We start from the raw sequence: 27,758 nt of genomic DNA, 5'->3' as shown, positions 1-27,758 counted from the left end.
AGACAGATTTCCAATGGTTTATGCAAATAATGTTGACTCCTTTTGCGTCCGTCAATAATTTGTGCATATTTTTTGGTAACGACTTTTTGAGCTGAAACATTTCCCAACTATCTACTACGGATGGGCAAATCCACGGCATGCATAGCTTAAAAAACAATAAATAAACGTTAACTAAGCATTCAGGCAACAACATCTACATACACACGAAAGACATTTATTTGCATAAACCATTCGAATTTAGCATACTCTGATACATAAAGAGAGTTACAACTAAAACCCAATAAACTACGAAACCAAGGATCAGAAAATGCGCCGATTTTAAAGGCAGACTTGCTATGGCAAATGATTTATTCAACTGAACAACTTGAGTGCCCTGGGCACCATTCAAATGGGAATACAATGTAATTGGGCATCTAGTATTTCGACAATATTCGGCGAGCAACTGAACTTTAAGCTCAAACTACAAACTACGTACAGTTCCAAAATAACTTTGTGGCTTGTCTTCATGGCAACCGTCTGAGCCACAATAAGTGGCGTTGCACAGACAGACAACCATTTACATTTTAATTATGCGAGTATGCAAAACGTGCAAATAAGGAAACCAAAAGTGATATTTATGCCGCTGCCAAGAACTTTGCACTTCCGGCGTTTGTCTTCGCGCCGCTCTATTAAAATATCATTCAAAATCAATTTTCTAGACACTGATGCAGACGAGAAGTTAAGGAATTTTCGGTTTTCGGTTTTGTGGTTTCAGTGCTTTGGTGCAGTGTGCAGTGTGCTTGGTGCAATGTGCGAAGTGCATTAGGAACTTTAGCACTTAAATAGTGGTCTAAAGTTGGAAATTGTTTGGGCACAATTTACATGATTCAACACTCAGCGAGCCACAAATAATAAATGGAATATAATCGGGCATTGCACAATACACAAATTCAAGTATGCGTGCCATAACAGATTGGTTACTTTTTATATTCTTGCATTTTCCCACATATTTTGCATTACATTATCGTGCAGCTTGATTCTCAACTTAAACGAAAAAGGTGTTTTTGGTGCGGGCCTAATTCTGTGTCTGAAGTGAATGTGGACTGTTGGCTCAGTTGTTTAGTGGGTTTTGGTCTGGTTTTGGATTAGTTGAACAGATCGCAGTGGCATTGTTATATAAAGTTTGCATATATTTAGGGAATAATCATTTATTTTCTTCATTTGGATATCAGTTCAAGTAAACAATGCTGCGGTTTGCCAAACTCTAATTTGTAATATATGGTTTATTCTGTTCTATGTGTGTAATGCTAGAAGTCTTATATCTATGTATGTATGTTGCGTATATATGTGTAATCTATGTAAGGTATTTGTAATCAGTGTAGTTTTGTACAAACTAACTAATAAAATGTTTCTAGTTGGATTCAAGAGTTTATAAGCTAAGGAACTAATGCTTAGAACTAACTTGCAAGTAACAAGAACGATTACATATCAAACAATTTATATATATATATGTGTATATATTGGTACATATAGTCAAGATATGAGAGGTAGGGTGCATAAAACTCAGTGCACACCAGAAACACTCATCCAAAATCATGTATTCACTGCATTCACTCACTCTTTACCTGATTCCACGAAGGCACAACTCAATAAAAGTTATTTCGCACTCAGACATTTTGGTTTCGAGGGTAGTAACTGAATAATCAACTACATGTTTATGGACACATGTTCAATGTATCGGGGTTAATATATCATATATATGTGGACTCGTATAGAAATCAATCAGTTTTGTCGCTGCACTTAAGCCTATGGAAACTTGTACGTCTACGGCGTTTCGAACTAACTTAAGGAGTTACGCAGCTAAGTGCCGGATTGGCCAACTTACCATATTGCTTCGTGCGCACCGGAATGGGTGGGGTGGTGGCCCCCTCGCCCCGCTGCGACCTAGCAGCCAGCCAGATGTAGTAGAGGGTATCGGGGTACAGTCCGTCGAGGGTATACGCCTCCGAGTTGGAAATGCGCCTGCAAGAGGAGCACATGGTTTAGTAGTGCTCTATGTGGGGTTTCGGATTTCATTGTTCGGATTTGACTCACTTGTGATGGGCCTGATTGGCGTATGTGTCATTCCAGTAGAGCTCGTAGTGCACGATGTTCTCGCTGGAATGCGTCGGCTTGGTCCATTGCAGTGTGACTGCGGTCTCGCCGATATCGGTTGCCCGGAAATTGCTCGGTTGCGATGGCACACCTTTGTAGACATATCCGTATTTCATATTCCGGCGTTTTCGGGTATATTTTTGGGGGTTGGGGGTTGGGGCATCGAGGGGTTGATGTGCGTTGTTTGCCGGTTGGGAATTGCATTTGGTTTTTGGTTTGGTTATAATGAAACGGAAATTACGGAAATTAAATAAAATACAAACAAATCAATGTGGGGCATTTGTTTGCATGCCGATGGATCCAAGCGATAGCGATTCCGATTCGGTTTCCAATTCAGAATGCCGCCTGATACTGATGAGGTGACACACGCACACCAATCACTGCATCAGCATTTTGAATTCCTATTTGGTTTTGGTATGAAATTGATTGAGATGTGTCCATCTATTCAAACATCGAATAACCCACCCGGCCCATTCTATATTTTTGAATATTTCGCCGTTCACCACGGCAACCATCTGGGAAAAGCCGGGCAGAAAATGATTATCAATTTTCAAATATTCCTGCTCCCCAGGGGAGCCAAAGAAGAAGAGGCCTGCCATCGCTTTGAAGTTTTTGGTTTATTGAATTAAACGAAATCATTTCGAACTGCCAAATGGCTTTGTATGTACAAAGATTGGCTTAAAAAGTTACATTCCCTAATTAAACCCCAACTCAAAGTCACGTCCGACCCTAAAAGGAAGTGGACATATTTTGCAGCTTACATGACCCGGAGTAAAAGGTCGGCGCAGTTCAAAGTTGAGTCCCTGTTTTGTTAGTTATTGTTGCACTTAAAGCTTCTTAAGATGGCCGCAACCAGCAGTAAGTCAGTCCGACTGGCCACGCCCCCACCTAAGCGCCCTGATGCACTCGGTCAGTGCATTTGCATGCAATAGAATCGCATACACACAAATACAAATACAGATGCAGATACAGATACAGATACTTGTATACATGTATGCACATCCACTGATTGCAGCAGTTAATGAATATCTGCCGGACATGCCCACAAGTGCAGTCGCTGTTTTGCTCGGACGGAGATAAATATTTCATTGAACGGACACACGTTTCGCCTGACATTTTGTATTATAATTAAATAATTGGTGTGATCTATGTGGGCCGATTGAGTTGAGCAATTAAATTGCAAAATGTCTCCGATTCAAAATGCGTGCATGTGTGCGTTTCGGCGTGTGTGTTTGTGTGCGAGTGTTGTGTGTATTTCATGTGCCTAATTGGAGCTGATGGCCCAATCAATTTGGCTTAGCTTACCTTGCTGTGCCTTCACCTGGACCGGCGTGGACATTGGACCGGCTCCCATCGATGTGTAGGCCTGAACCCTCACCGTGTAGATGGCGTGGGGCGTTAGCTCCGAGACGGTGGTCAGTTCGCTATTGTCGACCATCTGCGAGTTCCACGAGGCCTCCGGCTGATTCGAATTGGTCGTGTAGTACACCTTGTAGCCCTGTTTTGATCAAGCGAAAGTGTGAAGGAGTTAGAGGTTTCGTGTTCCATACAGATATGCTTATATTTTATGAATGTAATGCTAACGGATGGTACATATTAGAAATGTCCTCGAATCACAAAAGCAAGTCTAGCAGAAAAAAAAGAGAGAACGCTTTAGTCGAGATCCCCGACTATCTGGTACCCGTCACTGAAGTCTCCATGGTGAATCTCAACTTTCTAGCTTTTATAGTTCCTGAGATCTCGACGTTCATCCGGACGGACAAAAGGACATGATCGTTATCAAGAATGTATATAATATACTTTATGTGGTCGGAAACGCTTCCCTGCTTCCCTTTCAAGGAATCTAGTATACCCTTTTACTCTACGAGTAACGGGTATAAATAGTTAAACGGAATTTAGGACGATATTGCATATTTGACAGAAACATATTAAAATGCTTCTTCTTTTTCAATAATTCTTTTTAACATTTTAATCTCTACTTATTGAGTTAAAACCTGTGCTGAGACTGAAATTGTTAAACCCACTTTAAGTAGCGCTAAACAGAGGCAAGATTAAAATACGATCTCAAACGCAGCAGAGCTACGAAATTGAAGCCATTGGATGTCTAAACTCTAAATCCGATTTTCACCTTTCATTAACTGATAAACCAAAAATGATATATTGCTGCTGCTGGGAGATTTGTGAGCCTAAAAGGCCCAGAGAGACCACAGCGATTGCCGACTCGGAATGGAGACCCGTAGACAGGTGTCTAGGATTTGCATACGAACGTCCGCCAGCCATTCGTGTCCCAGAACATGGCTAAAGGCATTTTGCCAATTTCCCTTCGATGGGCCCCTCCATTCGACCCATTCGAGGCATTGGGCCTGACGTGACAAAGTGCGTTGGTCGGACTCCGGCCTCCAGGCTACGGGCTGCGGGTTGCGGGCTGCGGGCAGAGGGCAACGGGTTTTGGGCTACGGGTTCCGAACCCGGAGACCGGAGCCCGGACTTTGGACGCCGGATCTTATCGTTTAATATGCGCACTTGATGCCAGGTACTTACGGTCACTTGTCCATTGGGCGTCTCTGGTGGTTCCCAAGTAATAACCATCGTGGACGAGCTCAGCGTGCGCACTTGGACATTACGTGGTGCACTTTCCATTTCTGCAGTCGAAGGGGGAAGACAGAAACGGGAAATGGGTTATATTAGCATTGTCGTGACAAAGGTTGGGCATATAACAAAGGCTGGCTGGGATGGGATGGCCGCTTGCACACCAGATATGTATGTGGCCTGGCTAAGCGAATTTCGAAAATACATGGCCCTATAAAAACGCATTGGTTACCGGCTTTGGAGTCCTGAGGATTATTTGCAATGGCTTTGGGTTACACTAGCCAAACCAGAACTCGATTAGATAACAACTCCTTCATAATAATGTCCCCATAACTACATTTTTGTTTACTTTATGTAACTACAAATCTGCATAGCTCAAATTATGTTTACTTATTAACAGAAATAGATGGATAGCATGCACCAATGAAAACTGCCATAATTTCCCTGTAAGTTGCTTACCTAAATGCTACATTCTTCGCCACAAAGTGTTAAATGTAGCTTTTAAATGCATACAACCATTATTTGACTATTCGGAACATGTTTTAGTTTCAGCTTCCTGGCTATGTTAAATGATTTTAGAATATGCTGCCCGCCCGCTTAACACTGCATTCATCCCGATTTCCCCCAAAAATCATAAATATGCAATTTTGTTAAATGATTTTCTGGGGCGAAATGCGCACAGCGACAAACAAATGCCATTATCGAGAAACTAGTGAAGCCAGGAGACGAAGAGGGGGTTTTTTCGGGCGCTTTCTGTGGCATTAGGGCATCGCAAATGTTTTGCACAGCAAACAATCCCCATCCATCACAATTTGTTTTTCCAATGTACGCTCCGTTGTTGTTTTAGCTTCTGCTCCTGCTGCTGGAGATGCGTATTTCATGTCGCGTTTCATGGTCGTAGGAGGTGGAGGTCGAAATGGAGGTGGAAGTGGAGGTCAGTGGGAATGGGGGCGCTGGGGTCTGCATTTCCGGGGAAAATTGGGCAAATTGTTATGGCGCGTTGGAGCCTAGCGGCTGTTATAGAGAGAATTTTGCATTTATAAACTGATTTTTGTGTGAGCTTGCCGCCACCACGGCCCCAAAAAATGATTTCCCGCGAAGCATGAATCTAGCTATTCGTCATGCATTTGCATGCATTTCAGAAATTTGTCGGTCAACTGCATTGTCAGCCGCGAAATCATCGGTGGCATTCTGATGCCACGGCGCCCCCTTGCCAGCGAAAAAGATAACCCCACCATGCAGCCCCATCATGAATGGCAATTAGTGGTAGAATTCTCCATCACTCAATTTTCCTTATGTGTGATATGGTATGTGTGGGTGTGGTATGTGTGGTGTGTGTGTAACCGATTCGTAAACCGATTGGTTAATGGCCAATCAATAAATTCCAATTTCTCACAATTTTACTGCAATATCCACAAACGGTGCAGCAGCAGTTTTATCCACAATTTATATCGCAGTCATCTCATCTGTTACCCAAGTGCTACCCCCAATTGCGAGTAGTGTGTGGATATGGGTGTGTATGTGTGTGTTGGCCTGGTCCATTGCTTGTTATAGCCAAGATTTGCATGCAGCTCGCACACACCGCTTCACCGATAGATTCAGACAAAAATTTCCTCCCAGCCCTTGTGAAGCCCTGTGTGCGTGTGTGTGTGTACAGAGGAGCAGGATGCAGGGCATCACGTAAGTTGCATTTAAGGGCATATCCATTACATACGGATACGCTCCATTAATATGTATCTTTGCATGCCAGCGCACACGCCTACTCCTTATAGTACCAGCTCACAGCACTAAATTGTAGCCCCCATCCCCAGCTCCGCTCCCATCTTCATCCGCACAAGGCTTGGAGGCAGGAGGAGCATGTGCAAGCCATATATCTGATTACTTGACGAAAGGATATGCTCAAGACTCGTTGAATTCTCGCCTCAGACCCGATTGCGGTCCGCACTTAAAATGTGGGTTTTGATTACTGCCCCTCAAAAACAGCTTCTGCTTTCAAACGCTTTCACAAACATTAATGAGTAGGTTTACCAAATGCAGAAGCAGAATCTCCTGCAAATTCACTGCTGCCTCGTGACTGCTAAGAAGCTATCCAAGCTGGGTGGCAGATATATACATATGTATATCAATGCAATGGTCAATTCTGTGTATCCATTGAAAGGCGTTTACATTTTACTCTAAGTTCTTATAGTTTCCATTTCAATGAAGAATTAGGAGATGCTTGGTTCAGTTTAAAATACGAATTGTTAATATTTTGAGAACTTAAACCTGAAGTAGTATATGTTTCCGGACACAGGTGCTTAAGTGGCCTCTACCTTACGTTTCTCCCCATTTCAGCTAAAGCACTCCTCTTCTTTGTAGTGTAGCGCGTTACTAGCCATGAGAAAACCCTAGGATTACCCACTTGGCTCATCTGCTACCTAAGCCAGTGACACGTGTTAAGCATTACGTTGACCTGCTGATGCCCGTCCTGTGGGATGCCCGTCTGGATCCCAGCTTTAAGCGCCCATAAACGTGGCCATCGGAATATTATTTCGAAACGATATTGGGCAGCGATAAGCATAATTGCGGCAATAAAAGTTTCCAACTTTTGTACGACACGCTCTTGGATCTGCTGGTAAAAATGCAACTGCAGCTGCTGCTGTTTCGGAAACAAGCGAGCTGCCCGAATTGTGAAATACCCTTTCATACGGACCCTTTTCCAATTGATTTCTAACTAGTAATTCGAAGGTAAGAAGGACATTAAAAAGAGAATAGCTTGTTAGAATAAGCGTATTGATCATAAGACTGCTAAGTTAGCCTTAGCTTCAGAATAATGAAGGAGTATTTCCACAGAACTTTGTATATACTATACTCTATAGATGTAAGGGCCAAGCCAGTGCTACAGGGCTACTAGCTGCTGGGACACCTAATCATACCCTGTGAAGGCACAGAAAAAGCTGAAGTAGCCGGAAAGGCATGTCAGACAAGCGCACGCTTACGCGGGAATTGCCAGGACTAAAACAGCGTTGCATGCACCCAACACACATACCCACACGCACACACAGACACAGCCATCCGCATCCAAACGAACGCATAACAATGCAAACTTTATGGGACTTACGGGGGAGGGAGGATATGCCCCATAGCCCCAGCTGCGGCGCCACACCGCACCCATCCCCTCACGCGCATACGTCAGGATATCGTCAGGACGCGTGGTTCTGTATCGCAGCTGCGTATGCAACGATTTTTTTTACATTGCATTTACCTTTGATTCTATCTACCTACTTGTTATTCCGCTTTCTTCGCTCCATTTTACTTTTTGTACTTTTTCTACTTTTTATACCCTTTTCACATTTTTCGGGTCGGATTTGCGCTGCTCAACAATTGTTATTGAAATTGTTTTGCCAATTTTTGGCCAACCATAAAATTTTGTTTGCCAAGGATACTTACTTGTGCCACCAAATGAGAAATCGCCTGAGAAGGCAATGTCATGTGAGAAAGCGAGACAGAGAGAAAGAGGGAGAGAGAGAGGGCAAATAGACATTTTCAAGAAGGGTTAGTACGATTGCCGACATAATGGACCAAGGCAAATAAAAACGGATCTAAGCACTCGAAATTCAAAATGAAATTGGTTAAAAGTCCTTTTGTGTAGCATGTGAAAGACGACAAGGCGAGAGAAGGCAGCAGTTAGTTAAATGTCCTCCGAAAATAAAGAGGGGGGCATCCCCACATCCGCGATACTCACTTGTCTCACCGGTGGTACATGTCGCTGGAGCCGAGGGTGGTCCGCGTCCAATATTGTTCACGGCTATCACGTAGAACTCGTACTCCGTGTAGGGACTCAGGGCGCGGACCACATAGTACATGGTGATGATGCCGCTAATCTCGCTGAAGGCCTGGTTGGCGTTCTTCGGCTTGTACTGGATCACGTAATACTGCAAGTCCTCGGGACCTTTGTACGACCACTCCAGACGCACCGAAGTGGCGGTCACCTCGGAGATTTGCACATCGGTGGGTGCGGTGGGCAGAGCTGTGGAAGATTGCCAGTTTGTCAAGTAAATACTGGTTAATGGTTGAGCACTCTAAGACCTCCACTTACATTGCACTTTAACCACCGAAACGGAATCGATTTGGCCCAACGTGGAGGCCGCTATGCAAGTGTAGTTGGCGCTCTCCTGGATATTGATCAGCTGAAGGACATTTCGCCCGATTGGCATCTCATTCTCGGGAGTCAGATCTTCGGAGCCTGAATAGGGGTACAGTAACTGAGCATTGAAAAATAATCATGTACAACCATTTGACATACCCTTCATCCACTTGACATGAGGCATGGGTGAGCCGACGGCTATGCAGGATAGATTCAGATTGGATCCCAACATCACCTCACTGATGCTCTCTGGTGGGCGGGAGAAGGTGGGCGGAACACGACGGACTTTCACATACAAATTGGTGGCCTTCGAGTGCTCCGTGCCCATTGAATTCTCAGCTACACATTCGTATTTTCCCTGATCCTCCTCGCGACTGTTTTCGATTTGCAGGAAGCCTAGAAAAGAGGGAACGAATGAAGTTAGGCAAGTGATATTTATATTTAGGATACATTTTACATTTAATGCAACTCAAGTTCTACCTAAGAATGCTTATTGGAGATTTACCTGTAAACATATCCCTAGAGCAGCTGCAATATCTTCTGCTCTTACCTGACTAATGGGTTTATAGTAGAACCTCCCTAAAGCTGTTGCCCACTGATGCAATTTACTACCTGTTTTTATATATAAGCTACTGTTCCATGACCACGGAAATCAGTATTAGTACGAGTCTCTCCATGAAAACAACGCAAAATGTTTAACGTGTTTTTAATAACCAGCCTGCTTTATGTTGCAAGTGGTACCTCTTATGTGACCACCAATAGTCACATCGAGATGCCAATATACCAAAAGCGTCCTTTAAGCGAGCAAATGGAGATGATTGATATCCTGGATTTGGGTGACCGTCCGAGAAGACAGGCGGAGCCTAACCTCCACAATTCAGCCTCCAAATTCCTTCTCGAAGTTTACAATGAGATCAGCGAGGACCAAGAGCCAAAAGAGGTCCTGCATCAGCGCCACAAACGCTCGCTGGACGATGACATCCTTATTTCAAACGAGGATCGACAGGAGATTGCCAGCTGCAACAGCATCCTTACCTTTTCCAGCCGTATAAAACCCGAGGAACCGGACAACGAGCTTGATATGCACATTACTTTCAATACCAACGATGTGCCAGTGGATTTGAGTTTGGTTCAGGCCATGCTCAGGATATACAAGCAGCCAAGTCTGGTGGACAGAAGGGAGAACTTCACCGTGTCCGTGTATCGAAAACTGGACAATCGCCAGGACTTCTCGTATCGCATTCTGGGCTCTGTGAATACAACGACCAGCCAACGTGGCTGGTTGGAATTCAATTTGACAGAAACTCTGAGGACTTGGTTACTCAATAAGGGACTACAACGGCGAAATGAGCTAAGGATATCAATTGGCGACTCCCAACTGAGTTCATTTGCAGCTGGATTGGTGACTCCGCAGACCAGTCGCTCTGGCCTAGAGCCCTTTATTGTCGGCTATTTCAACGGCCCCGAGCTTTTGGTCAAAATACAGAAACTTCGTTTCAAGAGAGATCTAGAGAAGCGAAGGGCCGGTGGTTCTCCACCACCTCCTCCTCCACCCCCCGTGGATCTGTACAGACCTCCACAGTCCTGCGAGCGTCTCAACTTCACCGTGGATTTCAAAGAGCTGCATATGCACAACTGGGTTATAGCGCCCAAAAAGTTTGAGGCTTATTTCTGCGGCGGCGGTTGCAACTTCCCGCTGGGCACCAAAATGAATGCCACCAACCACGCCATCGTCCAAACGCTGATGCACCTGAAGCAGCCGCATTTGCCCAAGCCTTGCTGTGTGCCCACAGTTTTGGGCGCCATTACTATTCTAAGGTATCTGAATGAGGACATCATCGACCTGACCAAATACCAAAAGGCAGTGGCCAAGGAGTGTGGATGTCATTAGATTTGTTTTTTTATTTCGTTTGCGATGTACATATTAATTTTGTAATAAGTTTAATTAGGACAAATAAATCTTAAAATTCTTGTAAAGCTAACATATTTCAGTGTTTATAATTGTAGTGATGAAACACATTAAATCGTGCTTCTTTGCTCTCTTTCCCTAAACCGTGTTGGCATATTAGCTGATTGAAAATGCTTAGAACTATTAAAGCCTTAGTGAATAGCTACCAATGCTTAAATAAGTTACTAAAACTGACCATAAAACTGAAGACACAAGTAGTTCCTAGAATTCCTATTTGAATATTGTGGCGTAAAAACTTTTTCGCTTATTTAGCAAAGCCTTTACTTGTTACGCTCTTTTATGACCTCCTTTCATAATGGACACCGAGGTTTAACCGTAACAGACTCGTAAGACCTTAGATTTATCAATAAATTTGAAAGTCGAATGGTGTTTGCTTATCTCACATCACTTTGATAGGCAACCCACATTATCCTTGCTCCATAAAAAGGCCCTCAATTTACCTTGCTTTTATGCACGGAATCCATCCACTCGACTTTGGGATGTGGATGCCACGTTTGCCATGAGAAGCAACACATGGAAAATTAACACTTTTTATATGATTTTAAAAGCCATATACATTTTACGACAGTCACCACCCCCCGAAGATGTTGCAATACCTCCAATGAGAAATTACACACCCGCACGCGTCTATTAAACAACGAGGCTCGCTTTTCCGGCATATTACGCTAATGTGGATGACAAACATACGGCGGAAATGCCGGAGGAGTATTTATGATGTTCAGTGGAGTGGGGGGAGGGGCCATAAAATGCCTTCACATTGACATTATATTTATATGACCAATAAACAATAAAGCGGGGCGCGATGAGTAGACAAAATGAATTTTACGCAAACAAAATCCACTTCCCTTCGGGGTTGTTTGGTGTCCAAAAAATCCAGTGGCTTTTAAAATCAACAGTTACGAATAGGCATATTAGCCATTGGCATTTTAGATCTGGCTAAAACCATTAATTCGTGGCCCAAATGCGTATGTTATTGCGCTCTTTAATTAACCAATAACTATGATTTCACACGATAATTTCGAGAGTCATAGTTGACATCACATGATTTGTTTTACTCGGTTTATAATTTATTTTGCAAATTCATTTCATACTTTACAGTAAATCATATTAGCATTTTTAATGAAGCATGAGAGTTTCGTCAACGGCGTGTGAATTTCTAAGCGTTTAAACTCCAAAGCAGAGTGTTACTGTTTCCGTATGTATGTGCGAAATTAATCATATTGAGTTCGATATTCAATTTTCTCTCGCATACAATTAACGAACAACCTCAATTCAATATGCACACGTACCCCCATAAAGAGCGTGTTTGTGTGTATTGTGTGGGTGAGCGAGTTTAAAATCTGCATGAAATATGACAATTAATTTGCGAAACAAGAGTTTTTCATATGCAATATTATCGTTTAATTATTTATTGCTGAATTTTGTGCATATTCAAGCAGTATTGATCGCGCTTAAACGGAAAGCTTAAATTACAAAATTGTATTTTCTTTTAATATGATACTGGGCTTAATATTGTGGGGAATCGCCTGATCAATCACCATCGTTTGTTGCTCTTTAAAAGGACATCGTTTTTATGTTCCAACTCATAGTCATATAGGAATTCAAAATATATTTTTCATAAAATAATTTACTAGTTACCCCCATTAAGTTTAAAAAATAACTTATTAGTAGTGGTTCCAAAAAGCTTTTAACGTATGTTGCACATTGGAAATTTGTGCTGGTTTTATATCTCATGGCAAAAGGTTGTGTAGTTACCATTTAAACGAAATAATAAATAGACCGTGCCAATAAACAAATATAGGAGTACTTTTGACTACAGTTGAGTGAATCATTTTAATGGCTTCTGGCTAATGGCTTTCAAAAAAGGGGACTTTATATAGGAAAATTATAAAAAGTAAACTAAATTCTAATTCACTAAGAGCCTATCTATAATCATATTAATTTGGAACAAATTTATTTTCTAAATGGTTCGGTTTTTGGTTTTCCCCCCCCAATAAAAATCTTTGACTACGCTAGTGCCCTTGGAATATTAAGCAAAAACGGCAGGATAGCGTTAAATGTTGCAGAATCGCTCAGTTCGCACTAAAGCCATGTTTATTGTGTCTATTTTATGTACCTTTCCGTTTTACTATGGTTGTCATTTTTTGTTTGATAGCAACAAAACAAACGTGGGAGAGGGGGGATTGTGGGGAAAATAAAAAATGGGCAGATTGCTGTGCGGTTTTGGTGCACCGCCCGTTGAAGCTGTGTTTTAGGTTTGTTTTCGTTGTGAAAAGGACGCTTTGTGCTTTTATTCCCGCTGCCAGTGCCGGCTCACCTATAACATGCATCAAAGTTGATTGTTGCGAAATTTATTGCATGCTATTTGGCCTCCATGGCGGAACATTTATTACGCTTGTTGCACTTCCTGTGCAGCAGGCATTCCCTAGCCTATTGTTTAGGGCCCGTTGAACCATTCAAACAAGCATTAAATGGAGCAACTTTTATAAATAATCGACCCTTTCGTTCCTGCTGACATGTGTAGTTCAGCGATCGAAATTAACACTATCCACTCTATGCTGAAATTATTCAAGGTAAAGCGACGGAATACGATGCAAATTATGGAACAAAAAGACAACGTCTGTGAAGAGCGTTGATTAAAATGTACGAAGCCAAGATTCATTAAAAGTCTTGCCAACCCTCTGCCAAAAAACATTAACGTAAGCCCCACACAACCAAAAACACATACACACACAACTTGCGTGCGGAATGGCTGTAGCAATAAAAATTAAGCTAGCATACATCTGGGCGCCGTCTGTGTCCCGAATGTAAGTCATTTTCACTGAGTTTTCGGCCTTGTCTCTGCGTGCGTGTGCTACTCTTATGAAAATTAAAAATTCTTTCAAGCGCCATAAAAAAGAAATACAAACAAATGGACAGGCTACCAAAAGAGCCCGGCCAGTGAGCAGGTGAATATTTTATTAAAAATGTCGCATAACCTGAAGGGGTTTGGCTTTTAGCCTTTCTGATAAAATGTACACTTAAGAGTTAGTGGCGGGGTTTTTTACAAATTTTTCTTTTTTAAGTCGTTGTTCGTGGTTAAAAGACTTCATAGTTAGAAAAAACAATCGATCGTGTATATAAAAGAATTTGTTTACTGCTCATTGTTCATTTGTTACTATTGACAATATGACATTGCTCATTTCAGTCCATTCCCTTCATTTTACAGAACCTTAAAGCTTGTTTAATGTTATGATTTTTTTAATGGAGGTTTAAACAATCTAACTCAGACAATTCTTCTTTACAATTTGAACCACTTTTTAAAAGCGCTATCCAGATTGAAGCACCGTAGCTTGGTGAAATTAAAGTGAAAAGTACGAGAATCACTCGTCGAGGGCCATGGAGCACCTAGTGCCACCCAATGCGTCCGCCTCCCCATGCGGCCGCTGTAAATGTGGCAAGACATTGGTTGCGGGTTAGTTCGGACGTGGCACACATGTGGCATGCCACACAGCTGCACTTCCGCTAGCGCAGTCATTTTCATATTCAGCAACTTCCGCTCGAAACGCACACTCTTGCACTTTCGTTGCCAAGGATTTTCGGTTCGAGTTTCGGTTCGACTTTGGCTTTGGCATTGGGTTCAGCCTCAAATGCTTGGCTTCACGCCCAAATGGGATTATTAATTTAATTATGCTTTAATTTAAGTAGTCCTCGTTGTCGTCGTCGTCGTTACAAAGTGACATTTATGGGGCGACTTTCCCATCTCCGCCTCAAGTTCATCCACATAAAAGTGTGCAAAGTTTCAATTTTGTTAATGCAAGTGACGACGACTTATCGTCAACCGAAAGAAGAAACCCAACTGACCCCCATTCCATCCACTTCACGAGGCCGAGGAAAGTGGATGTGGCGGTGGAGGTGGAACAGGACATGCCCCCGCTGGGAAAAAGCCGTTCTAGTCATGCACATTTTGGCAATTACTGTCTCATTTTCAACAAAAGTGACTGTCAACTCTTTCGAGTTGCTGCAGGAGCGACAAGGAGTGACAAGGAGGAGCTCATAATTTAAGCATTAAACTTTTCCCAAAATGCTTTCAAGTTGACTTGCCTTAACTACAGTTTTACGGCTCAAGTAAATAATTGCGTGCAGACCCCGTTTCCCGCCTTGCCCCCTTACCATTTTCCCCATTTTCGCATTTTCCCTCCGCAGTTTCCTCTTGGCCCACAGGTTGGTCACGTCAAGTGGCAAGGCGATTGTAATGATGGAGCCCAGCAATTAAAGAGTTGTGGAGCCGGAGCCCAGGTCGCAGTTCGCAAGTCGAGGGGCCATCCTCCTCGCAGCTGCTGCCCCTTTTTGGGAGGGGAAGGAAGTGGAGCCGCTGCCACGTGCAAGTTTCGAACAAAAGAAGGTATAAAAATGTCATATAAAAAATAAGACGATGTTGCAAGCTGGGCTCTCTTCCGCGACTCAAACTGGTCATAAGTTGCCTTTAAGTTTTGCACATAAAGGTCTACCTGCTGAGTTATATGGCCTCTATTCGCTCTTTTACGCCCAGGCAATCCGGCGAGCAATCCAACTCAATACTCAGCTAGTTAAAACTTGAGTACCCACTTGAGGAAAGCTGTGTTTAATTTTAACTAGACTTTTATTGACATGTTTTGCTTATAAGATCGCGCACTTTATATTCACTTAATGGAATGCTTAGAGGAACACAAAAGCCAGCTGAGTTTACACTTGGCATTTACGTACCTACATTTGCTTTAAGTTTAAAAAAAAAAGATTGAATAAAAATGAAAATAATTCACTTATATGTGCCCAAACTTCGCATGGGGTTCTGACTGGTACAATTCAATTCAATTGCACCTGCTCATGGAACGGAAGCCATTATCGCCTGAATCGCTCCCTGAAAGACCCTCTTCGTTGACACTTCCATTCAGTTGAGTTCATCTGCCAACATACAACCCATTAAGACAATTGGCTCAGGCGAAACCAATTTCTGATAAGCCTCTTTTGCTTAAAAGCCAAATTATGATATTTGAAAGAGCCCAACATTTTTCTGCTACTCCTTTCCCTTTTGGCCAATGAGGATTCCAACCCCAAGAATGTAATTTCCCCAGACGCTGCGGCAGAACCTTTTCATGAATAAAAAAAATTACAAGGAAACCAGTAAGGGAAACAGGGAAAAACCGTGGTCACTACGCCAAAGGTTTTTTATTCCTTCCGTTATGCTTTTTATTGAACAAAAGCCCTCAGGGACTATTTGGCGAAATAAAAATAAAGGTATAATACTCAATAATATTGTCGCTGGTCGTTGCCCGCATTCGTCCTATTGGGAGCCTACCCTTTTTTTTGCCCGATTCGCTTCGAAGGACTAAATTAACTACCAACTGGCAAAGAGTACGAAATGCCCTACGCAGTAATTTTAAATAAATTATTTATAAATGTATTTGTGCACTGAAGTGAGACCGCTGTCATTTGCCTTTGCCACACGCTCAAGTGGAAAATGTTGAGGAACCAAGGAACGATACTAAGGAACCATACTTTGCATAATACCAGTTTGACATGGGCCAGTTATATTTGCTCTGTGCAGCAGATTTTATAGATTACTTAGAAAAGGAAATGTATTTTTTAGACTTTTGTAGAGCTGTTATATTTCACTATATCCGATATATCCGATGATGACCCCCCTCTCGTCCGTTCCTTTGTAATTCCTAAAGATTTTCGGACTTGCCCGAGGGCTAATAGTAAAGAGGAGTGTATAATAATCACATTAATGTATCCGAGCGAGGGCGACTGGTGTGCGTCAAAGGAAAAGGAAGCAGAGCAGCGCCATGAGGTGCTTCGGGCTCTTGAGACGCTTTTATTAAAATAATAAAGTTCTAATTTAATTATGACGCGAACAAAATGAAGTACGACTGCCGCCGAGTTACTTTTCATTTGATAACTCACGTACCCCGAAGAGGACCACCCCACCCACAATCCTGCGTCCCTGCAGGCTCTAATTAGCAGGCGGCGGCCGTATAACCGAAAAATCAACGCGCTCAGGGGAAAATGGCCAGGATATATAGGGAGTGGTGGGGGGATGGAGGCGGTGTGGGTGCACAATAAAGGACCATAAAGTGCTAATTGAATAAAACGGCACATGACTTGCATAACTTATTATGCGAAATATTTATTCTCGCCACTCGGCTGGGGAATGCAGGGAGACCCAGGACGAAGGACACAGAACTCAGGACGCGTTGGATCTTCACAATAGGGCAGCACAGAAAACCCGTCCGAATCCTCACCTCGGGGCAAATATTTATTTTCATAAATTTAAAGCGCGCTTTAAGGAGCGCGGGGATGCGAGGTGAAAGGGCGTTTAGGGCACCCAAAAGGATATTTAGCTGGCGGAAATACTTTTACGTTTCGTTTAACGCGCCAAAGATGGTGCCAGTCTGGTCGAGAGCCCCGCCCCACTGCCTCCTGACCATGGCTCACCTTTTGCAGGTGGGTAAAACAAGTTACTCGGCCCACGTAAAACTAATTTAACCCGCAAAAGCCTCCTCCTCCTCCTGCTCCTCCTGCTCCTTTCTCTCCTTCTTCTTTATCCACAAGCCAACACGGCCACTTTGGTTCGTGTTTCGCTAAATTAGTCGACCTCCACATCCGTGAAAAGCGGGCAAAAAATAAGAGAATCCAACAAATAGCCGTGGACTATGTTTGCATGGATTCTCATCGTTGAAGCGGCGAAAATAATTTCACCTTGGGGAAATACATGTAACAGTTTTTAATTTGCATCGCTGTAGGCCAACAAAAGGCGATGGATAGTTTTGTTTGGCCCGGGTTTCAAATGGTTGCAAATTGCGGAGTCGGGGGAATCTAAAGTAATCTACTCGCTTGAATAGTCTGATGGAAGCAACGAACTTTGCTCCGGGGAATATATTTTATTTTCATCTCTATTTATTAGCTTTTGATTTGAAAGTGTGTGCTACGATATGAAATGGTAGAAGAGATCATTGAAAATATGATACCTTTAGCTTTCTACAACTGAAAATAATGGTACTGTATTCTATCTTAATGGTCATTTCCCTATTGTTGAAATAGATTATCTTTAGCAACCTGTCCTCCCAACATCCTGTTCCGTGCAAAATCGACGCTGTGATATCTCAGGACGCTTGAATGTCAGTCGTCCAGTCGTCCATGGAGGCCAGTCAATCGTTTGGTGGGCTGTCATTACGCGTAAGCGACCGTTTCATTAGCATAGCGGAGCGGTGCCACCGGCAGATGTTGGATGACAGGACCACTGCAGTGCACTGCCCAGCAAGGACATCGCATAATGTTTTTGTTAACGTCGCTGTTTTCTTGCCATGCCCGACACGTTTCAATTGTTAGGGCTCGGTGGCCGAGGTGGTCGAGGTGGCGAATGATGGCCCGATGGAAATCATTTGTCCGATCACCGCGTCCAGGCAATTGAAATAATGCCCACCCAGCTCCTCTCGAGCCACAATTTTCCGCATTTTCCGAAGCCCCCCGCCACTTTACTCCACTCCCATTTCGTTTGTCAACGTGTCCATTATTAATGTCGCTTTAAAAGGCTCTCTTTAATGCATATTAATGTCAATATTAATGTCAATATTTGAGCCTCTAATGACCGGAGGCTCTGCTGGTCTCTGCAGCTGGCAGCTTATGTGTTAGTTTGCCCACCTTGCCCTCCGTTTGATGCGACCCACATAGAGTAAGATCGGTGTGCTAACGACACGACCTGACATTGAACATATAATTATCAAATGCTGCGAGTCCTGATTAAAGGACCCGGTGACGTTTTGTTGACATGCGGAAAGTTTCCGAAAGCTGGATAAGGTCGCCCATCCTCATCGGCTTTTCAAAGGACAAACTTTGCTCAGGTGAGAGTTGCTGACTGCTACCTGACAAAAGTCAAACGTTAACTAAGCGCCCGAAAACTTGCGACACAAAGTGCGTCGAAGCGTAAGTAAACTCCCAAGAAATTCAAATGAGCGTAAGGGAAAAACAGCTGAGCAAAAAATTATCTAAAAAGGACGAGACCCGCTCAAAAGGTAACGGACACAGTGTGGGACTAGAATTTTAATAAATGAAGTCCTTTCCCCATCGAAGCTGCTGGGCGAACATTATGTAACGTAATCCCTGGCCGATGGGAGATAATAAAACTCAATCTGTGTATATACTCGTGTACCAAAAAAGTATAATCTGTTGATTGAGCTACTTGAGCTACACTATGATTTGTATGTATGATTTGTTTTCAATAACTAAGCTTATAATACTTATACTACTTAAAACAAGTGCGATATCATCACTTTAATTAAAGCAAACTGATTGAGTTGAACTTACCATCTTTGAGAGAGTAGCGCGGATTGCTCATATCCACCTTTGTCTGATTCTTAATCCAGTAAATGTTAGGCGTCGGATTGCCGATGGCTTTGCATGTCATGAGGACCGTGTGACCCACTTCAATGACGCGAGTTCCCGGACCCTGGGTTATAACCGGAAAGCCTGCGGGTGTTTTATCGCCTGCAACGAGGAGAAAGTAGCGGGTAACAAAGGGTTAAAAATTATAATGTTGCGAAATGCGAAAAACAAAACAAAAGTAGCGAGCGCAAAAAGCAGTGTGCTCATATGGCAGTTTAAGAAGGAGCGGGATTCACGAGGGAACTACGAGGCAGGACGCCTAGGAGTTTTGGACAAACAATATGGCGTGGCACACACACACACACGTACGCACACACACATACATACATACGAACAAAGTATTGTTTTACACGACTCTCTTATACATACGGAAGTTGCCGTTTTCTGCCATTTTTTCGTTTTTGTGTGTGAAAGCTTGGCTGCGTCGTCAGTTGCTTTTGTTGGCGCTTTCTACGCCATTTTGTAAGTCAAACAATGGGATTCCCGCTCTCACACACTCGCACACCCGCACACACGCAGCATGCACACAAGTATTTGTGTGTGAGGTCAGCATTTACCCCAACTCCGGGTGACATTTCCTTTGTTGCAACGCTAGCCAGCTTTAAGGGAATTTCAGTTGTGGACGGTTTGTCCTCTCCCGCTTTTCCTGCTTTTCCCGAAATCCCCACATTCATTTTATTTTATTTCATTTTTCCGCTTTCTGCGACCAGCTTAAAGAAAACTCTCGCGGTGGCTGTCAAGTAGCCCCGGCTGCGACTGTCATCTGGGCGCCCAACTGCATCTTTCAAATAAACAAAGCTCATTTACATTTTCCAATTAAATCCGTCGGCGGCCATGGCAATTGGCAAAAAACGGAGCGCGAAAAGGGGCCAGGATGTGGACGTGGATGCGGATGCAGCTGCAGATGAAGACCAAGCGGATGAGGATGATTCCATCTGCCACGACGCCGGCAGCAGCTGCCATTGCATTCCGTCTGCCGACTGTTGTCGGAGTATTTGGTACACTAGGCGAGAGAGCTCTACAAGTTCGGGATCCTAACTAACATTACAAGCCACTCAACTCAATTCCTAAAGTCACTTACTTAACCTGAACCACCACATCTCAAATCGCGTATAATAATTATTTTAAGATCCCAAATATACCCCTCTTTGTATTACGTTCCTGAATGTTTCATCTAAACTCTTTCGAAAGACAGGGTATATGAAGGTTGTTGTGGTCGTATTGACTTTCCTAAGCCAGCTTTTTGGCATTTACTGAAACATTTAACAGCGACAAAATCCACAATAAACGGGCACCCAGAAGTTAGTTGCAGTTGCTTGTTTTTGCTCTGGCCTTTCCTCTGTTAACTACTGCAGCCCTACAGTCCCGCCTTCAACCAGCCCCCGAATATCCTGCCAAAAATGTCTTGCCTCGCACTTAGTTGTTGTGGAGGTTTTTCGCCCTCTGCAGGACAAATTCTGATGCAGGATGCGGAGTCCTTCTGTATGTGCGTTTGTGGTGTGTTTTCAGCGTGAAATTAAAATTTTAACACAGAGGATACAAAAAAATGTGGTTGCCTGTGAATATGTATATGCTTTGCACAAAGGCATAAAATGCAAAACTCCAGTAGCAAAAAGAATAAACAACGCAGCATTGATGTTGACATTTGACGTTGCCGTCATCATCATCATCACACACAGCCACATCCACATTCACATCCACTTCCACACATTGTGTCCCAATGTCCTGCAGTCCCGAATGTCCTTCCTCTCAGCCCGTTTCTGCCCTTTCAGCCCCCTGATTCCATATTGTCGGTTGCCATTTTCAGTCATTTTCACATCACCCTGCCGTTTGTGTGCCGCCGTTTGTTTCGTTGCTTTATTTATTATTGCAGTGTCACTTCCTCGCAAATGCATAACGAAACAAGTACGCAGCAGCCGAAAACGGAAAAATAAAATGGCAAATGAAAAACAATGGAACTGGGCCAAAATTAACAAATAAAACTTTTACATTTGTATTAAACAATGTAGAAAAGTGCATTCTATTCGAATAACGAATGTGCACAAGCGCAAACAGCGCCAAAACTCCGACTAAGCGTATAACAATGAACAAATATCAAAGCACTACGGCTAGATCCTCTTTTAAAATGGTTTAGTTTTTCGAACTGTCGAGAGAAGAACCCAAACGCGTAGGGTTCGAACAAATATAAAAAACCAATCAGATTAACAAAATTGCGAAAGAGCAGCACTTCCCCCTTTAAAGTGGCTAAAAACAACAAAAACCAAAGGGTTCAATTCACTTTTGAAATTTGTAGTTCCGTCAATTTTTGGATGAAAAGGCTTAGTTAAAAAAGAAATAAAGGGCAGAGACTGGGGATTTAAAAAAAAAATATAAGTGTTTTATAAGTCATTCAAATATTCTAGGAAGATCCTTATTTGATAGTGCCGTGAATCTGCTTTCGACAGGCGTAGTGCCAATTTATGGGATGATGTGACTAAACTTGCACAGCCCGTTGTTCTCGAAACTGATGACAAGTGCCGCCCAAAAATCTACAACAACAGTTCACACATAACAATGAAACTGGACGATGTTGTGCGCCATGTGTGAGCGGAAATTTTATGAAAATTTGGCTGCATGGAAAAGCTGGCCAACACTTAATTTACAGCATTATATAGGTCCAACGGGAACAAGAGGTGTTGCCACCAAAAGCCTATCCTCACAAAAAAAAAAACTAATATAGTGCGCATGGATGGCTAGGACTACGGGGGGAAACAGTGCGTGACCAAAAAAAGGCAAGAGGGGACTTATAAACAAGAGAGAACGCAATATACGGGTTCCGCGGCTATGAGATACCCATTACTCAGCTGCATAAAATCTAGCATAGCCCTAGCATCTACCCTACAAGTAGCGGTTATAACGCCAGCCTGTCGAATTCCTCTGACACTGCAATGCATAAAGCATTTCAATTAAACTGTCGCCCGAGTGTGAAAATGTACAAGGCTAAGTGTTTGAATAATGTCAAAGTGCGGGATCAGGAACAAAAGCTGACTAGACGACTGCAACACCATTACCACTACCAGCGCCATAGCTCTGTTGATCTCGGCGACAGGTTCTAATGAATTAGCCAAAAGAAAAAAGAAGGACTAAGAAAGGACCTCCTGCCCACCAATGCTTCCTTTCATATATGGCGACTGTATGGAAGCGTGTATCTTGAAAACGATAAACATCATTAGCCGGCACAAAAGGGCTTTATTTGCATCTCGTCTGCTTTTAGGTGCCACTGACCCGTCGCCAGGATGAATGAAATCTCAGGTTTTTGCCTTATCGACTCCGTTTGAAAAGGCGCGTTTTCACGCCATGTTTTTTTTTATTCATCCGACATCAAAATGTTTCTTTTTTCGTCTTTTGTCTCTGCTCAAAGAGATGGAAAATATGTTGTGTTCACAAGAAACTCTGAACGCTGGATGAATGTCACTCGAAAAAGGTGTTTGTGGACACGGCAAACATTTCCGAGCGAAATGCTTAAAGCAAACTCTCCATTTTGGCCTTAAAGTCACCGCCAGTTTCACAAAAGAGCGATACAGCCGGCTACTGGCCACAAAGCATAAATTTGCATATTTTAATTATTCATGCATTTTTAAGATTGATAAGAAATGTTGTGGCCAACCGACGTTGGGTTCGTCGTCTGTCCAAGGACTTCCAGGGGTCTCAATGCTCCCGGCTAGTTAAAATATCATTTTTCATTGGTCAGCAGCAAAAGCAGCAGGCTGATACTGAAAATTTGGATCTGAGCGACAAAAGTGTGAACTGACATGGCAAAAGAGTTGAAAGTATGATTAAATTGTAGGAAAATAAACTTCGTTTACGGCTACAAAATATTTTGACTTTCTTTTAAAGTCTCAAGCTTGGCGTACAAACTGATGAAATGTTCAGCACAGCATAAACATTATTTTAAGCAGTTTTTAGAATGATCAGACTTATGTGCTTTGAGCTGAAATTGCAAAATATATAAAATCAACAGTTTTTTGACAGCAATCAATTTATGTTGTTCAAGACATTTAAAAGAAATCACATAAATTTAAATTAAAAAATGGTCACTGCAAGACGGAAAATCCTCCGTTTGAAAACACAATTATTTATAATATACCCACGAATAAATTCAGTGAACAAGAAAAGACAAAAGCTAAATCAAGCAATCCAAAGCAAATCAAACTTGGTGTCAACTTATTTCGGATTATTCCCGGCAAACTTTTCTCCTTCTGAGTAGCCAAGCAATTGAAAACAAATCAAAACCGAGGGAGAAGCGGTGGCAGCCACAATTGACAATCTCGGGATATATATTTATAGGCCGGAGTAGGGAAACCCGGACTAAACCAGAAAATTCCTCACCGAGGACGACAGAGCAAACAGTTGCGGGTTTCTAAGCAAAGTTTCCAGCTATAGTTAGGGCAAAATCCCAAACAAAACATTCTCGAAAATTGAGTGTTTATTGTGTTAAGTAGACGACACACTCTCTACAGAGCCACCAAAGGAGGACATATCCAGAGCCCCAAGGATTCACGGGGAAATGGGAAGTGAGAAGTGTGCGACAGGACGAGCTAAGCTGAAGAGCCTCTGGCAGAGTAAATAACCGTTTTTTAGTGGCAGGCCGGAAGGAAAAAAGGAAAAAGACAACTGGCTAAAGATGTTAGACAATGCCAACAATAAAGCCGCAAGTGCCGGCAGCTTTAGAACAAGAAAAAAATTGGGACTGGAACCCAGAGCACGCAGACGAAGTTTCATGCCCAAGACGTCGGCAAATTTGTGGCCAGTCAACACTTCCTGTTCCCGGAATCGCATGTGAATTGTCCGGGTGTGTGCGACTTGGACTGGCTATAAGTGACTGGCTCAAGGAGACCCATTGATCAGCGTAATGAAGAGGCCGACGTTTCCCTAATTGCTGTCGCCAGTGGGCGCACTCATAAAGGCTCAGATGCAGTCACGCCCGAGAAGATGATGATGCGAATGAGCTCTTGGCTTTCGAGGCTCGGCGGTTCCGAGGCCTCGAGAGTCCTTAAGCTGGCAGCCATGATGGCAGTTAATAGATAATAGCTCCTGTCGAAGGATCCTCCCAAGGAGCTGATTGAAGTGGAGTTTATTTGACCAACTGGCGGCTGACTGAAATTAAATGAGTTGAAGTTCTAGGACTGCAGAATTATATAAATTGAAGTTTCAACAAATTTTCGGGTTTAGGAAAGCTGCACTTAAGGTTTAACCCTAAAATGTTTGCTGATTACGGATCAACGGAATAATATACATAGATGAAAACCGGAAAATGCTTGCGCCCATTTTTCAATTCCTGCCCTCGAGTGTCCGCTCAGATGTGGATGTGGATGGAAAAAGGATGCGAGTTGTCCTTCTCGTCTGACAAACTGACGGACTTGGATGGCTTGTCTGTTTGTCTAACTGTCAGTTCCGTCTGATGGCTGCATGTGTATCCACTGACAGACGACATGCACAGCGTACATCTTATTAAGTTTGCATTACGATGTTGCACTTCGAGCTAGGTGCTTGTGTCCTTGCTGTCCTTCGGCTCTTGCCGAATCGACTCAACTCCTAAGACGGTTGGCACTGAGGCAAAATATAGCTTAAGCTTGAAGAGATTTCAGAAAGGGAAAGGACATCTTGCAGTAAGACTAACTATACTCAAAAACTAGTTAAAAAATACATGTTGCAAATTAGAATGAATCAGTTTTACATCACAGTTCCAACTACTTCTTATGAAAGTATTATTTCGAAGTTTTTAAGTTTTAGTTAGGTGATGTAGAGTAGTTTCTCTTAGTGCGCAATGATGAGATAGTGAGCTGGACAGAGGAGTGCATTGAAGTGTGCCAGAGTTTCAATTTCTCTGTCCAGGCCATGACTGTCGAAGTCTATTTCAACATACGTCCGCCGTCCCTTTTGTTCCGAATGGTACTCTCTCTTTCGCTCTGCATTTCGCATTTCGCAATTTAATTTAATTTTTCTCGTTGTAGACGTTTGATAATGCAGCCCCGCCTGCCGACCAGTTACTATTACTACTCCTGCTGCCACGGCTGCTTTTCAGCAGCTTCTGCCACTGGTCTACTTCGCAGTTATGGGCTGGCTGGCGCATTTTATAAATTTTTAAACTTATGGCTCATTTTTATGCATTTCCACAGAATGCGCAGTGAGACTGCAAGGGAAAATAAACGAAAAGAAAATGAGAAGCAAAGGACGATGGAGAGAATGCCTGGAAGGTATGCGGACTCAGCCGATTTTCAGTTTCGGTTTTCAACCTATCTCTGCAGGACCTCCTAGCCAGCGCTTACTTGTCTTCTCCCTGAGCATTTCTAATGCGTTTTAATGCTATAATAAATCATTGGGAATCTATTTGTATTGTCAACACAAGTTGACAACCGAAACGAAAAGAGGACGCGTTTGGCTTGCATGCGTGTTGACCATTAAACGCCAACTGGTATGCAATAAAAAACGAGAATCAAGAAAAGCTGTTATATTTAGACAGCGAGACACATAAACACCTCACCATCTAGATTTCCTTGATAGTCCTGGCTAATGATTTGCCAGTTAAAGCAGGAAAGTTTTAATGAGATTGAAAAAAGGATGGGTTCGTACTGGCGGTGGTAAAATTGCTATACTAGAAACAACATGACCAGGTTTAAAGGAGCTCGTAACAATTGGAAGACAAACGAAAAGTGGATTGCTGTTTCTTTTATATTTGGAGTGCAAGGTCTTCGATTTACGGCTAAACTTTTTATTCACCATTGACCCACATGGCGTCATGGATCACGCTCCGTTTTAGCCTGGAAAAAAAACCGAAAGAAACGGCGCCAGCAGGCAGCACAAACAAATAGCAACAAAGGGGACGGTTAAATTAATAAATAAATTAATAAATTACAAATAATTTATCACAATCCGCACACAAGCGCGCTGGTATTTCCTATTCCCAGACAGCAAACCTTCTGTCTAAATAAGTCTATTAGAGAAATGAAAATTAATTGCGTGCTTTCAGACGCCTGCCAGGACGAAACATCGAATACCGACAACATGCGAGGTTGGACACACACAAGCACAAACAGCAGCAGGAAAAACAAAAGCGAAGTTCAATTATAAATGCGTGTAGCAGGCATTGTCTATAAGTCCTTATATGTGCTATATACAACATAGACAGACGCTGTGGAATGGTTTCGGTTTGACTCTGGCTGTGCGCTTGTGTACTAAGTGTAAGTGATTAATTTTTGACAGGCACATTTGTTGTGCGGTATTGAAAACAATCAATGCTCAATCTACGACAAGGCTCCCCAAAGGATCCCCTCCCGACATCGGCAATTAGAGAACTTGAGCAAAAATGCTCGGCAAACCTCAGGTGGATTGCTCGAGATTGCGTTTATTGAGAACACAACCGATGTGGCCAGCCAACATGTATAGTAAATAAATATTTTGCATGCCATTGCTAATTGACTACAAAATCGGGGCCAACTAAGACAGCCATTGCATATAATGTCGCATTTTATTGTCGTGCAAAACTTATTTATTAAGCATGTGTACTACTTAAAATATATGCGGTTTCAGGAAGGAATAAAGTATGCGGCGTAAAATAAGTAAGGCAACCCAGAATGCAGTAAAAGCATATCAACATATTTCTAAGAAAGTCCAAAGGATTGCTCAGATTCAAAACTTTTTGGAATACAGATGGATATTGATAGGACGTGAATAAAAATAAATGTTTTTAAAAAAAGTCTTGGTAAGTGCAAACAAAAAAATCGAATATTCTACCCGGAAACGCACAGCATGTAGGCCTCAACCTTTGGTGCCTTCATCTCATTTAGCGGCCATTTCTCAAATATTTACATGCTGCCTGTTTTTACGACTATCTGCTATGCCACGTCCACGCACCACAGCCCCTGCGCCAATTGGCAAATGTGCGTTTTGGGTAAAATTATAACATAAACCACCTGGATCCCCAACCGATTCTGGATGCTCAGCATGCAGGTGGTAAATATAAAAATCAAGCGAAAAACCAAAACCAAAGCTAAAAGCCGCCAGAAACCCAGCGAAGCTCTGGCCATAATGCAAATTTATGATCAGAATTCAATTATGTGCTTATTGAAACGCAGCTGCTGCCAAATGGTGCTGGCGTAGGGAATTGTAGGGCAGGAAGGGAACCAAGGAAGGCCGGCCATTCACGCATCCGGCCAGCAGTTAATACTGCCCAGTTTAACGGCTGAAGCCAAAAGACTATGATTTACGCACACCCAAACAGATACGAACGTCGAATGTGCATGTCCGTGTGGCACAACAAACGACCACACACACACCCAGGGGGCAATTGTGGCTTAAAGTGCGAGGCACAACACTTTATGAGCAACGGGTGCCGCACAGAGCCGTCATTAAATCAGTTAACAAATAAAGAAAGAAGAAATCGCGGCAGCACATTACTGCCTTCAAATTAGGCCAACAGGGATGTGCCGATTGGCTTGGGAGATATTCGTAATTTTAACACCAATATACTGAAATAGCTAATAAGCATATACCGAAAAC

The 27,758-nt window shown here is 42.8% G+C and overlaps 2 protein-coding genes across 13 annotated transcripts in view; one reads left to right on the top strand and one right to left on the bottom strand.

The window, feature by feature from the left end:
- The window catches only part of LOC6529747 (tyrosine-protein phosphatase Lar), a 111,701-nt gene that overhangs the window by 12,379 nt on the left and 71,564 nt on the right, over nt 1-27,758 (bottom strand). For 8 of the 12 annotated variants that reach the window (XM_039373360.1, XM_015196929.2, XM_039373366.2 and 5 more), the window contains 9 exons: nt 19,143-19,322; nt 9,008-9,244; nt 8,801-8,947; nt 8,456-8,731; nt 8,152-8,175; nt 4,675-4,775; nt 3,439-3,631; nt 2,074-2,224; nt 1,865-2,001 (listed from right to left, as the gene is read on the bottom strand). In XM_039373360.1, coding sequence (XP_039229294.1) covers nt 1,865-2,001; nt 2,074-2,224; nt 3,439-3,631; nt 4,675-4,775; nt 8,152-8,175; nt 8,456-8,731; nt 8,801-8,947; nt 9,008-9,244; nt 19,143-19,322 — 1,446 coding nt within the window. Of the gene's footprint in view, nt 1-1,864; nt 2,002-2,073; nt 2,225-3,438; nt 3,632-4,674; nt 4,776-8,151; nt 8,176-8,446; nt 8,732-8,800; nt 8,948-9,007; nt 9,245-19,142; nt 19,323-27,758 lie in introns of all 12 variants that reach the window. The other 4 variants (XM_039373364.1, XM_039373365.1, XM_039373367.2 and 1 more) reach the window with 1 other exon arrangement.
- On the top strand, nt 9,239-12,433 carry LOC6529748 (protein screw). Its single transcript, XM_002090702.3, has one exon. The coding sequence runs from the start codon at nt 9,540-9,542 to the stop codon at nt 10,737-10,739; it is 1,200 nt and encodes a 399-aa protein (XP_002090738.1). The 5' UTR covers nt 9,239-9,539; the 3' UTR covers nt 10,740-12,433.

The sequence above is a fragment of the Drosophila yakuba genome, chromosome 2R (genome assembly GCF_016746365.2).
Source record: "Drosophila yakuba strain Tai18E2 chromosome 2R, Prin_Dyak_Tai18E2_2.1, whole genome shotgun sequence".
In the NCBI taxonomy this organism is placed as follows: Eukaryota; Metazoa; Arthropoda; class Insecta; order Diptera; family Drosophilidae; genus Drosophila; species Drosophila yakuba.
Note: the sequence above shows the minus strand (reverse complement) of the source record. Positions and strands in the feature narration are given on the sequence as shown.

What these genes read in the sequence shown, in the direction of transcription:
- LOC6529748 (XM_002090702.3), top strand. Translation starts at nt 9,540, where the DNA reads ATGTTTAACGTGTTTTTAATAACCAGCCTGCTTTATGTTGCAAGTGGT.